At 38.5% G+C, this 14,046-nt stretch overlaps 1 protein-coding gene across 7 annotated transcripts in view; it reads left to right on the forward strand.

The window, feature by feature from the left end:
- Positions 1-14,046, forward strand: part of LOC133552712 (catenin delta-1-like) — a 75,346-nt gene that overhangs the window by 22,586 nt on the left and 38,714 nt on the right. For 6 of the 7 annotated variants that reach the window (XM_061900112.1, XM_061900113.1, XM_061900115.1 and 3 more), the window contains 3 exons: positions 587-750; positions 12,461-12,529; positions 12,619-12,738. In XM_061900112.1, coding sequence (XP_061756096.1) covers positions 592-750; positions 12,461-12,529; positions 12,619-12,738 — 348 coding nt within the window. In that variant the 5' untranslated portion in view covers positions 587-591. The remainder of the gene's footprint in view (positions 1-586; positions 751-12,460; positions 12,530-12,618; positions 12,739-14,046) is intronic. The other variant, XM_061900117.1, reaches the window with a different exon arrangement.

The following is a 14,046-nucleotide window of genomic DNA, read 5'->3' on the forward strand; positions in this document are numbered from 1 at the left end:
CAGGTGACTACCTCTTGAAGCTCATCAGGAGAATGCCAAGGGTGTGCGAAAAAGTAATCAGACAAAGGGTGGCTATTTTGAAGAAATAAGAATATAATACCTGTTTTCATGTTATTTCACCTTTTTTTTTTTTGTTGGGTACATAACTCCGCGTGTTCATTCATAGTTTTGATGTGACAATCTACAATGTAAAAAGTCATGAAATAAATAGTCATGAAAATAAAGAAAACTAATCGAATGAGGAGCAGGTCTGTCCAAACTTTCGGCCTGTGTACTGTATGCAACTTAAGTTTACAGAGAACATTTTTTTTCAGTAGTGTTTGAAAATACAACAATGGCATGTTGGCCCCAAACATTGTTTGATGTTGTCAAAGCTCCCCTATCATGTGTTCTGTGGAAAAAGCAGGGTAAATATAAATCTCATTTATTTGTATTATACTTATTAGCCTGTTTTTTTTTTGTCAATCAATTCCCAAATAGTAAGACAGAAATAAGCCGTATGTCATTTTGGAACCTTAAAATCTTGATCCTTGAGATTTTATGTGTAACTTATAACGCCCCCCTTCTCCCCCCGGGGGCCGTGTAGTGTGTATGGAGCAGTGTGAGAGCGCAGCAGCTCTGCTGGAGTCGGTAAGGGAGCAGGAGGTGCAGTTTGAACAGCTGACTCGGGCGTTGGAAGATGAGAGGAGGAGAGTGGGCCTCCCTGCCACCAGCCCTTCAACGCTGGGTCGCTCCCTCCCTCACACACAGGTAACGCCAGCAAAATCACAAAACGCCTAGTCCAGAGCCTCTCATGGACTTCTTTTTTTTTTTCTTTGCCTGAACATTTACATGGATCATACTGTTTTGAAATCATCATCATCATCGCCTTTCAGTCATCAGTAAACCTGCTCCCATCTCCGCCCTGCCTTCACTCTACCAGTGTTCCATATGTTTGTCAGTCGGCATCTCTCTGAAAATGTGTTGCACATATAAAGTTAACATCGTCGTGCTTGAGGTTGTCACCATAGTCATCATCATCGTCACGCTTTTGTCAGCATGCCTTCGCTGCCCCTCACCAAATGCACTCATCTATTCAACCCCTGATATGGAATCTCAGTTATTTTCCTCTTCCTGTTCCAGCATGCTGTGGAATGCAGCCATCTGTCATGGCTGTCGCATACGCTTTGTCTTCAATTCAACCTTATTGTGTTTTGTTGAAAGCTAAATGCATGAGTTTATGGTGCACATTGATTGACATCAAGTTCTGTAAATTGGTATAGCCAGTGTTTTATATCAGGCTTTGCCCCAGTCTTAAAACTTCTGTCAGAAAGCTAAAACTAATCGAATGTAGCGTAAAACTTCTCTCAGAAAGCTAAAACTAATCTGATGTAGCGTAAAACTTCTCTCAGAAAGCTAAAACTAATCTGATGTAGCGTAAAACTTGTGTCAGAAAGCTAAAACTAATCGAATGTAGTGTAAAACTTCTGTCAGAAAGCTAAAACTAATCGAATGTAGTGTAAAACTTCTGTCAGAAAGCTAAAATTAATCCAATGTAGCGTAAAACTTCTGTCAGAAAGCCAAAACTAATCCAATGTAGTGTAAAACTTATGTCAGAAAACTAAAACTAATCGAATGTAGTGTAAAACTTCTGTCAGAAAGGAAAAACTAATCGAATGTAGTGTAAAACTTTTGTCAGAAAGCTAAAATTAATCCAATGTAGTGTAGAACTTCTGTCAGAAAGTTAAAACTAATCGAATGTAGTGTAAAACTTCTGTCAGAAAGGAAAAACTAATCGAGTGTAGTGTAAAACTTCTGTCAGAAAGCTAAAATTAATCCAATGTAGTGTAAAACTTCTGTCAGAAAGCTAAAATTAATCCAATGTAGTGTAAAACTTCTGTCAGAAAGCTAAAATTAACCCAATGTAGCGTAGAACTTCGGTCAGAAAGCTAAAACTAATCCAATGTAGTGTAAAACTTCTGTCAGAGAGCTAAAACTAATCGAATGTAGTGTAAAACTTCTGTCAGAAAGCTAAAACTAGTCCAATGTAGCATAAAACTTCTGTCAGAAAGCTAAAACTAATCCAGTGTAGTGTAAAACTTCTGCCAGAAAGCTAAAACTAATCGAATGTACTGTAAAACTTCTGTCAGAAAGGAAAAACTAATCGAATGTAGTGTAAAACTTCTGTCAGAAAGCTAAAACAAATCCAATGTAGTGTAAAACTTCTGTCAGAAAGCTAAAACTAATCGAATGTAGTGTAAAACTTCTGTCAGAAAGCTAAAACTAATCCAATGTAGCGTAAAACTTCCGTCAGAAAGCTAAAACTAATCCAATGTAGTGTAAAACTTCTGTCAGAAAGGTAAAACTGATCCAATGTAGCGTAAAACTTCTGTCAGAAAGCTAAAACTAATCCAATGTAGTGTAAAACTTCTGTCAGAAAGGTAAAACTAATCCAATGTAGCGTAAATCTTCTGTCAGAAAGCTAAAACTAATCGGATGTAGTGTAAGACTTCTGTCAGAAAGGAAAAACTAATCCAATGTAGCGTAAAACTTCTGTCAGAAAGCTAAAACTAATCCAATGTAGTGTAAAACTTCTGTCAGAAAGGTAAAACTAATCCAATGTAGCGTAAAACTTCTGTCAGAAAGCTAAAACTAATCCAATGTAGTGTAAAACTTCTGTCAGAAAGGTAAAACTAATCCAATGTAGCGTAAAACTTCTGTCAGAAAGCTAAAACTAATCGAATGTAGTGTAAACCTTCTGCCAGAAAGCTAAAACTAATCGAATGTAGCGTAAAACTTCTGTCAGAAAGCTAAAACTAATCGAATATAGTGTAAAACTTCTGTCAGAAAGCTAAAGCTAATCCAATGTAGCGTAAAACTTCCGTCAGAAAGCTAAAACTAATCGAATGTAGCGTAAAACTTCCGTCAGAAAGCCAAAACTAATCGAATGTAGTGTAAAACTTCTGTCAGAAAGCTAAAACTAATCGAATGTAGCGTGAAACCTCTGTCAGAAAGCTAAAACTAATCCAATGTAGCCTAAAACTTCTGTCAGAAAGCTAAAACTAATCGAATGTAGTGTAAAACTTCTGTCAGAGAGCTAAAACTAATCGATTGTAGTGTAAAACTTCTGTCAGAAAGCTAAAACTAGTCCAATGTAGCATAAAACTTCTGTCAGAAAGCTAAAACTAATCCAATGTAGTGTAAAACTTCTGCCAGAAAGCTAAAACTAATCGAATGTACTGTAAGACTTCTGTCAGAAAGGAAAAACTAATCCAATGTAGCGTAAAACTTCTGTCAGAAAGCTAAAACTAATCGAATGTAGCGTAAAACTTCTGTCAGAAAGCTAAAACTAATCCAATGTAGCGTAAAACTTCTGTCAGAAAGCTAAAACTAATCGAATGCAGTGTAAAACTTCTGTCAGAAAGCTAAAACTAATCCAATGTAGCGTAAAACTTCTGACAGAAAGCTAAAACTAATCGAATGTAGCGGAAAACTTCTGTTAGAAAGCTAAAACTAATCGAATGTAGTGTAAAACTTCAGTCAGAAAGCTAAAACGAATCCAATGTTGCGTCAAACTTCTGTCAGAAAGCTAAAACTAATCGAATGTAGCGTAAAACTTCCGTCAGAAAGCCAAAACTAATCGAATGTAGTGTAAAACTTCTGTCAGAAAGCTAAAACTAATCGAATGTAGCGTGAAACCTCTGTCAGAAAGCTAAAACTAATCCAATGTAGCCTAAAACTTCTGTCAGAAAGCTAAAACTAATCGAATGTAGTGTAAAACTTCTGTCAGAGAGCTAAAACTAATTGAATGTAGTGTAAAACTTCTGTCAGAAAGCTAAAACTAGTCCAATGTAGCATAAAACTTCTGTCAGAAAGCTAAAACTAATCCAATGTAGTGTAAAACTTCTGCCAGAAAGCTAAAACTAATCGAATGTACTGTAAGACTTCTGTCAGAAAGGAAAAACTAATCCAATGTAGCGTAAAACTTCAGTCAGAAAGCTAAAACGAATCCAATGTTGCGTCAAACTTATGTCAGAAAGCTAAAACTAGTCCAATGTAGCATAAAACTTCTGTCAGAAAGCTAAAACTAATCGAATGTAGCGTAAAACTTCTGTCAGAAAGCTAAAACTAATCTAATGTAGCGTAAAACTTCTGTCAGAAAGCTAAAACTAATCGAATGCAGTGTAAAACTTCAGTCAGAAAGCTAAAACGAATCCAATGTTGCGTCAAACTTCTGTCAGAAAGCTGGGGTTGGAATTGGGGGTTAAATCACCAAAAATGATTGCCGGGCGCGGCACCGCTGATGCCCACTGCTCCCCTCACCTCCCAGGGGGTGATCAAGGGTGATGGGTCAAATGCAGGGAATAGTTTCGCCACACCTAGTGTGTGTGTGTGACAATCATTGGTACTTTAACGTTAAAACTAATCCAATGTAGCGTATAAAACTAATCCAATGTAGCGTAAAACTTCCGTCAGAAAGCTAAAACTAATCGAATGTAGCGTAAAACTTCTGTCAGAAAGGTAGAACTAATCCAATGTAGTGTAAAACTTCTGTAAGAAAGGTCAAACTAATCGAATGTAGTGTAAAACTTCCGTCAGAAAGCTAAAACTAATCGAATGTAGCGCAAAACTTCCGTCAGAAAGCTAAAACTAATCCAATGTAGCGTAAAACTTCTGTCAGAAAGCTCAAACTAATCGAATGTAGCGTAAAACTTCTGTCAGAAATCTCAAACTAATCGAATGTAGCGTAAAACTTCTGTCAGAAAGGTAAAACTAATCGAATGTAGTGTAAAACTTCTGTCAGAAAGGTAAAACTAATCCAATGTAGCGTAAAACTTCCGTCAGAAAGCTAAAACTAATCGAATGTAGCGTAAAACCTCTGTCAGAAAGCTAAAACTAATCGAATGTAGTGTAAAACTTCTGTCAGAAAGCTAAAACTAATGCAATGTAGCGTAAAACTTCCGTCAGAAAGCTAAAACTAATGGAATGTAGCGTAAAACTTGTGTCAGAAAGCTAAAACTAATGGAATGTAGTGTAAAACTTCTGTCAGAAAGCTAAAACTAATCCAATGTAGCATAAAACTTCTGTCAGAAAGCTAAAACTAATCGAATGTAGTGTAAAACTTCTGTCAGAAAGCTAAAACTAATCCAATGTAGCGTAAAACTTCCGTCAGAAAGCTAAAACTAATCGAATGTAGCGTAAAACTTCCGTCAGAAAGCTAAAACTAATCCAATGTAGCATAAAACTTCTGTCAGAAAGCTAAAACTAATCGAATGTAGTGTAAAACTTCTGTCAGAAAGCTAAAACTAATCCAATGTAGCGTAAAACTTCCGTCAGAAAGCTAAAACTAATCGAATGTAGCGTAAAACTTCCGTCAGAAAGCTAAAACTAATCCAATGTAGCGTAAAACTTCTGTCAGAAAGCTAAAACTAATCGAATGCAGTGTAAAACTTCTGTCAGAAAGCTAAAACTAATCCAATGTAGCGTAAAACTTCTGACAGAAAGCTAAAACTAATCGAATGTAGCGGAAAACTTCTGTTAGAAAGCTAAAACTAATCGAATGTAGTGTAAAACTTCAGTCAGAAAGCTAAAACGAATCCAATGTTGCGTCAAACTTCTGTCAGAAAGCTAAAACTAATCGAATGTAGCGTAAAACTTCCGTCAGAAAGCCAAAACTAATCGAATGTAGTGTAAAACTTCTGTCAGAAAGCTAAAACTAATCGAATGTAGCGTGAAACCTCTGTCAGAAAGCTAAAACTAATCCAATGTAGCCTAAAACTTCTGTCAGAAAGCTAAAACTAATCGAATGTAGTGTAAAACTTCTGTCAGAGAGCTAAAACTAATTGAATGTAGTGTAAAACTTCTGTCAGAAAGCTAAAACTAGTCCAATGTAGCATAAAACTTCTGTCAGAAAGCTAAAACTAATCCAATGTAGTGTAAAACTTCTGCCAGAAAGCTAAAACTAATCGAATGTACTGTAAGACTTCTGTCAGAAAGGAAAAACTAATCCAATGTAGCGTAAAACTTCAGTCAGAAAGCTAAAACGAATCCAATGTTGCGTCAAACTTATGTCAGAAAGCTAAAACTAGTCCAATGTAGCATAAAACTTCTGTCAGAAAGCTAAAACTAATCGAATGTAGCGTAAAACTTCTGTCAGAAAGCTAAAACTAATCTAATGTAGCGTAAAACTTCTGTCAGAAAGCTAAAACTAATCGAATGCAGTGTAAAACTTCAGTCAGAAAGCTAAAACGAATCCAATGTTGCGTCAAACTTCTGTCAGAAAGCTGGGGTTGGAATTGGGGGTTAAATCACCAAAAATGATTGCCGGGCGCGGCACCGCTGATGCCCACTGCTCCCCTCACCTCCCAGGGGGTGATCAAGGGTGATGGGTCAAATGCAGGGAATAGTTTCGCCACACCTAGTGTGTGTGTGTGACAATCATTGGTACTTTAACGTTAAAACTAATCCAATGTAGCGTATAAAACTAATCCAATGTAGCGTAAAACTTCCGTCAGAAAGCTAAAACTAATCGAATGTAGCGTAAAACTTCTGTCAGAAAGGTAGAACTAATCCAATGTAGTGTAAAACTTCTGTAAGAAAGGTCAAACTAATCGAATGTAGTGTAAAACTTCCGTCAGAAAGCTAAAACTAATCGAATGTAGCGCAAAACTTCCGTCAGAAAGCTAAAACTAATCCAATGTAGCGTAAAACTTCTGTCAGAAAGCTCAAACTAATCGAATGTAGCGTAAAACTTCTGTCAGAAATCTCAAACTAATCGAATGTAGCGTAAAACTTCTGTCAGAAAGGTAAAACTAATCGAATGTAGTGTAAAACTTCTGTCAGAAAGGTAAAACTAATCCAATGTAGCGTAAAACTTCCGTCAGAAAGCTAAAACTAATCGAATGTAGCGTAAAACCTCTGTCAGAAAGCTAAAACTAATCGAATGTAGTGTAAAACTTCTGTCAGAAAGCTAAAACTAATGCAATGTAGCGTAAAACTTCCGTCAGAAAGCTAAAACTAATGGAATGTAGCGTAAAACTTGTGTCAGAAAGCTAAAACTAATGGAATGTAGTGTAAAACTTCTGTCAGAAAGCTAAAACTAATCCAATGTAGCATAAAACTTCTGTCAGAAAGCTAAAACTAATCGAATGTAGTGTAAAACTTCTGTCAGAAAGCTAAAACTAATCCAATGTAGCGTAAAACTTCCGTCAGAAAGCTAAAACTAATCGAATGTAGCGTAAAACTTCCGTCAGAAAGCTAAAACTAATCGAATGTAGCGTAAAACTTCCGTCAGAAAGCTAAAACTAATCGAATGTAGTGTAAAACTTATGTCAGAAAGCTAAAACTAATCGAATGTAGTGTAAAACTTCTGTCCGAAAGGAAAAACTAATCAAATGTAGTGTGAAACTTCTGTCAGAAAGCTAAAACTAATCCAATGTTGCGTCAAACTTCTGTCAGAAAGCTAGGGTTGGAATTGGGGGTTAAATCACCAAAAATGATTGCCGGGCGCGGCACCGCTGATGCCCACTGCTCCCCTCACCTCCCAGGGGGTGATCAAGGGTGATGGGTCAAATGCAGGGAATAATTTCGCCACACCTAGTGTGTGTGAGACAATCATTGGTACTTTAACTTTAAAACTAATCCAATGTAGCGTATAACTTCTGTCAGAAAGCTAAAATTAATCCAATGTAGCGTAAAACTTCCGTCAGAAAGCTAAAACTAATCGAATGTAGCGTAAAACTTCTGTCAGAAAAGTAAAACTAATCCAATGTAGCGTAAAACTTCTGTAAGAAAGGTAAAACTAATCCAAAGTAGCGTAAAACTTCTGTAAGAAAGGTAAAACTAATCGAATGTAGTGTAAAACTTCCGTAAGAAAGGTAAAACTAATCGAATGTAGTGTAAAACTTCCGTCAGAAAGCTAAAACTAATCCAATGTAGCGCAAAACTTCCGTCAGAAAGCTAAAACTAATCCAATGTAGCGTAAAACTTCTGTCAGAAAGGTAAAACTAATCGAATGTAGTGTAAAACTTCTGTCAGAAAGGTAAAACTAATCGAATGTAGCGTAAAACTTATGTCAGAAAGGTAAAACTAATCGAATGTAGCGTGAAACCTCTGTCAGAAAGCTAAAACCAATCCAATGTAGGTTGATCTACTAAGCTATTTAAAGAAAACATTGACATCTTGGTGTTCTATTTGACAAAGCAAATATAGCAAACATGCAGAGGTCCAATTAAAAATGAGCTGTGGTCCCCGACCTAGCTAATATGTTTGGGTTGACATTTCTAAAGATAGCTTGTAGTTCCTTCTCAACAAGCTTAGTTCATGTCCGGAAACGACATATGTTCACCAAACCTCAGTTACTGTCCATGTTGTCCTCGCCTGCAGGCTGTTAATGATCAGTGTATCTTGTGTCATTGTGCCTTTTAGACCATGCTGTTCAGCGGCGACTGAACGTTTTTTTTTTATTTTTTATTCTATCTGTAAATATTTGTCTTCCTTTTTGGCTCACTTGACATTCATTAGAATGTTTTGACTGTGAGAAACCTTGGACAGGCTTGATTAGTGGAGCCCAAGTGTATTTTATTTTCAGCGAGAATAACAATTGTGCCTTGCATCCGAATACTGCTCTAAATATTCAGAGAGTTGATGAAGATGTTATGAGAAGAACTGGCTTACAGGGAAATCTGCCCTCCCCATTTTCAAAGAAAAGAATACCCCTTTGCTATTACACTGCAACTGTTTCCATAGAAGAGGCTTGGAAGTACAAACGCTGCACGCTTACACAGCAACTGAGGCTGTTGTGTTGCATCAAACCGAGTGTTATTCAGGGTTAATGAAGTCTATACGAGATGACAGACATTGATTATGTAACCGATTTCAAGGGAGGCGCTGGAGGAAATAGGGTGTAAAAGATGCACGGCTGCATTCCAAAATGTCCTCCCTCATGCCTCGCGGTGATTCACAGACCATAAACACTTAGGCATGGGTGAACAAGCTTATTCTTATTCTTTCATAAGAGACTAGACCAGTGGTTCTTAACCTTGTTGGAAGTACCGACCACCACCACTTTTATATAGGCCAGGCCTGGGCAATTGTTTTGACTCGGGGAGCCAAATTTAGAGAAAAAAAGATGTCTGGTGGCTTGTAGGGGTGCACGAAAATTTCAGTTCGGTACGTACCTCGGTTTAGAGGTCACAGTTCGGTTAATTTTCGGTACAGTAAGAAAACAACCAAATATAAATTTTGGGGTTATTTATTTACCAAATTTGTAAACAATGGCTTTATCCTTTTTAACATTGGGAACACTATAATAATTCTGCCCACGTTAATCCACATTAAACTGCCTCAAGTTGTTGCTTTGATTAAATAAAATGACAAAACCTTTCTTCTACATATAAAAAGTGCAACATTAAACAGTTTCAAATCAACTCATCATGCTTAATTTATTACAGCATTTGGGGAGCCTGTAGTTGACTTTTATTATGTAAATGTTATATTTTTGTCAACATGTGATAACAGGGACCCTTCCATTCAAAACTAGGTTGCTACATTTCTAATGATTAATAGAACTATAGCTGAAAAAATAGTACAATAGCTATAGGAGAGACTATTCATACCTAAACACCACGGACTTCATGTTAGTTCATGTGAAATAAGAGACAGACAGGGCTTTGCTGCCCCTAACACACACACACACACACACACACACACACACACACACACAGCAAAATGAGCTAAAGTTACGCTAATTAGCCTTCACCTCAAGCCAGACCTGCGAGTGTGCTGAGCTGCAGTTTTAAGTTTCTAGAAGGTCAATGGGCTCATAGTGATGCTAGTAGTAGTTGTGACTGGGAAGTGTTTTTTATAATTTGGGGAGAGTACGATGTCCGCTGCTAAACACCTATCTGTTCGACGCTGAAGCATTGACAACATGCGTTCTGAATACACACTGCTGATTGCCTTTGTATGTAACCAATCAGATGGTTGTGTGGACGGGACAATGCTGGGTGCAGAAAGCAGAGCAGCTTGTTAAGACTTTAGATTACAAACTCGTTCGATACACCTCCGAACCGGACCATTATACCCCTAGTGGCCGGTGTATCTATTTTTGGGGAAACTAATACAAAACGATTGAATGCTAAAAATGTTATGACAGACCGCCATAAAAAACGGAATGGAATTTTAAATTTTTCTATGAACGATAAAACCCTGAATATTGACAACATATGGACGTCACACCCCCTCTCCATCGACATATTTTACAATCAGGCCAAATGCAACAAACAGCGAAATATGGACGCGAAGGGTAAAAAAACATCTACAATCTGATATGTCTGCTAAATCGCTAAACTTACGAACTTTCGTGTAAAAATCTCCTTCTGCATCTGTCCCGGACACCCACATTTCAGGCTCTGGAAACGCTCCCCACACACACTGCTTGGTGCCTCGTCTGAGCTGCTGTGACGTAGATTATCAGTCACTAGTAGGGTTGTACGGTATACGGGTATTAGTATAGTACCGCAATAGTAATGAATCATATTTGGTACCCCACCCCCTCTGAAAAGTACCGGTCCGCCACACCCTAAGATCTTTTGTTAAAATAAAGCCAATAATGCATTTTTTTCAGGTCCCCTTTATTTAGAAAAGTACCGAAAAGTATCGAAATAATATTGGCATCGGGACAACACTAGTCACTAAAATGTCATGCAAAATTGCAGATTCCAACCATTGAAATACTTTGTATAGTTGAAGAATTGCGGTCATTAGAAAACATCACTGCATGGCAGCTACACTTTCCATCTTAAAGGGGAACATTATCACCAGACCTATGTAAGCGTCAATATATACCTTGATGGTGCAGAAAAAAAGACCATCTATTTTTTTAACCGATTTCCGAACTCTAAATGGGTGAATTTTGGCGAATTAAACGCCTTTCTGTTTATCGCGCTGGAGGCGATGACGTCAGAATGTGACGTCGCCATTACAACACATTACAAAGCTCTGTGATTTTCCGTTTTTTTGACTATTTTTTGGAACCTTGGAGACATCATGCCTCGTCGGTGTGTTGTCGGAGGGTGTAACAACACTAACAGGGAGGGATTCAAGTTGCACCACTGGCCCGAAGATGCGAAAGTGTCTGCCGCCAGACCCCCATTAAATGTGCCAGAGTGTCTCCACATTTTACCGGCGATGCTAAGGCAGACATGGCACAGAGATGTATGGATAACCTGCAGATGCATTTGCAACGATAGTCAACGAAATCACAACGGTGAGTTTTGTTGATGTTGACTGCCAGTTAATCGATGCTAACATGCTATTTACCGGCGGTGCTAAAGCAGACATGGTACAGAGATGTATGGATAACCTGTAGATGCATTTGCAACTATATTACGTTTCCTTCCACCCACATTTAATGCGAAAAAAACACTTACCAATCGAATGATTTAAGTTGCTCCAGTGTCAAAAGATGCGAAAGTCCTGATCGTTTGGTCCGCACATTTTACCGGCGATGCTAACGCAGCTATTCGGCCATGCTATGGCTATGAATAGCGTCAATAGCTATTCGCTCAATAGCTTCGGTTTCTTCTTCAATACTTTCATACTCCAACCATCTGTTTCAATACATGCGTAATCTGTTGAATCGCTTAAGTCGCTGAAATCCGAGTTTGAATCCGAGCTAATGTCACTATATCTTGCTGTGGTATTCCCATTGTTTGTTTACATTGGCAGCACTGCATGACGTCACAGGGAAATGGCCAGTGTCTTCGCAGAGAGCGAAAATAAGGCACTTTAAAGCTTTATTTAGGGATATTCCGAGACCGGTAAAATTTTGAAAAAAACTTCAAAAAATACAACAAGCCACTGGGAACCGATTTTTATTGTTTTTAACCCTTTTGAAATTGTGATAATGTTCCCCTTTTAAAGATCTAAAAAAAAATTTTGGGAATGTCCTGCGGGCCAGATTGAAAAGCTTAACAGGCCGCATGTGGCCCCCGGGCCTTAATTTACCCAGGTCTGATATAGTTAGGCATTCCCCAAACCCTTCTTTAGTGAAAAATAAAAAATAAGTTTTTTTTTTCAAATTCAAGATAGTTATGGTTTTTTTACTGGTGCACAAAACGAACCGTGCGTTAACATCACCTTGTTCAAAGAACAAAACCAACACAGTGCATGAACTCACAACAAATTACACACCTGCAAATCAGATGGAAAATTAGAGGGAACATTTTTTTGGGGGTATCCATAATACGCCGACAGGGAAAAGTTTAGTATTTAGACGATGAATCGGGTGTGTCTTTTCCTCCGCGACGGAGGCTCTGCCGAACCCTGAGGCCGACTCACCGAACCCCTAGGGTTCGATCGAACCCAGGTTAAGAACCACTGGACTAGACTGTAGGAAAGAGCCCATAACATTTAATGCTGTTTCAGTATGCAGTTGGTGGTTGGCCAATTTACACTCATCTCTCTTGTCACATTCCAGAACGGGCGTTTAGGGGATGCAGACATAGAACGACTGAAATTGACAGACTCCTACCTTAACGGCACACAGGTACTTTGTTTTTAAGAGTCATTTGACAGGTTGCTCAATCATTTAGTTGGTGAATATTTGCATTCATACACATTGTCTGTCTGCTATAGTACAGGATGGTGGACCCAGCACACAGCACTCTAGATGAGAGCTACACACCAGAGGATGACTCCCACGAAGCACACTCTGTTTTTTCTGAAGAAGGAACCACACGACGGCCGGACAATGGGGTGGGTTTATGTGTGCCATTCTCAGGAGATAACCAATCAATCAATGTTTGTTTATGTAGCCCTAAATCACAAGTGTCTCAAAGGGCTGCACAAGCCACAACGACATCCGCGTTAAAGAGCCCACATAAGAGCAAGGAAAAACTCATCCCAGGTGGACGTCGATGTGAATGACTGAGAAAAACATTGGAGAGGACCGCATATGTGGGCACCCCTCCCACCCCCTCTAGTGGAGACCGAAAGCTATGGAGGTCGAGCGGGTCGAACCTAATAGTGTGAAAGTTTAGTCCATAGTGGATCTAACATAATAGTGTGAGAGTCCAGTCCATAGTGAATCTAACATAATAGTGTGAGTCCAATCCATGGTGGATCTAACATAATAGTGAGTCCAGTCCATAGTGGATCTAACATAATAGTGTGAGAGTCCAGTCCATAGTGGCTCTAACATAATAGTGTGAGAGTCCAGTCCATAGTGGATCTAACATAATAGTGTGAGTCCAGTCCATAGTGGATCTAACATAATAGTGTGAGAGTCCAGTCCATAGTGGACCTAACATAATATTGTAAAAGTTCAGTCCATAGTGGATCCAACATAATACTGAGAGTCCAGTCCATAGTGGATCTAACATAATAGTGTGAGAGTCCAGTCCATAGTGGATCTAACATAATAGTGTGAGAGTCCAGTCCATAGTAGAGCTAACATCATAGTGAGAGTTCAGTCCATAGTAAAGCTAACATCATAGTGAGAGTCCAGTCCCTAATGGATCTAACATAATCGTGAGAGTCCAGTCCATAGTGGATCTAACATAATATTGTGAAAGTCCAGTCTATAGTGGATCTAACATAATAGTGAGAGTCCAGTCCATAGTGGACCTAACATAATATTGTAAAAGTTCAGTCCATAGTGGATCCAACATAATACTGAGAGTCCAGTCGATAGTGGATCTAACATAATAGTTTGAGAGTCCAGTCCATAGTGGATCTAACATAATAGTGTGAGAGTCCAGTCCATAGTAAAGATAACATAATAGGGAGAGTCCAGTCCCTAATGGATCTAACATAATAGTGAGAGTCCAGTCCACAGTGGATCTAACATAATATTGTGAAAGTCCAGTCCATAGTGGATCTAACATAATAGTGAGAGTCCAGTCCATAGTGGATCTAACATAATAGTGAGAGTCCAGTCCATAGTGGATCTAACATAATAGTGAGAGTCCAGTCCATAGTGGATCTAACATAATAGTGAGAGTCCAGTCCCTAATGAATCTAACATAATAGTGAGAGTCCAGTCCATAGTGGATCTAACATAAT

Source organism: Nerophis ophidion, linkage group LG05 (assembly GCF_033978795.1).
Source record: "Nerophis ophidion isolate RoL-2023_Sa linkage group LG05, RoL_Noph_v1.0, whole genome shotgun sequence".
Taxonomy (NCBI): Eukaryota; Metazoa; Chordata; class Actinopteri; order Syngnathiformes; family Syngnathidae; genus Nerophis; species Nerophis ophidion.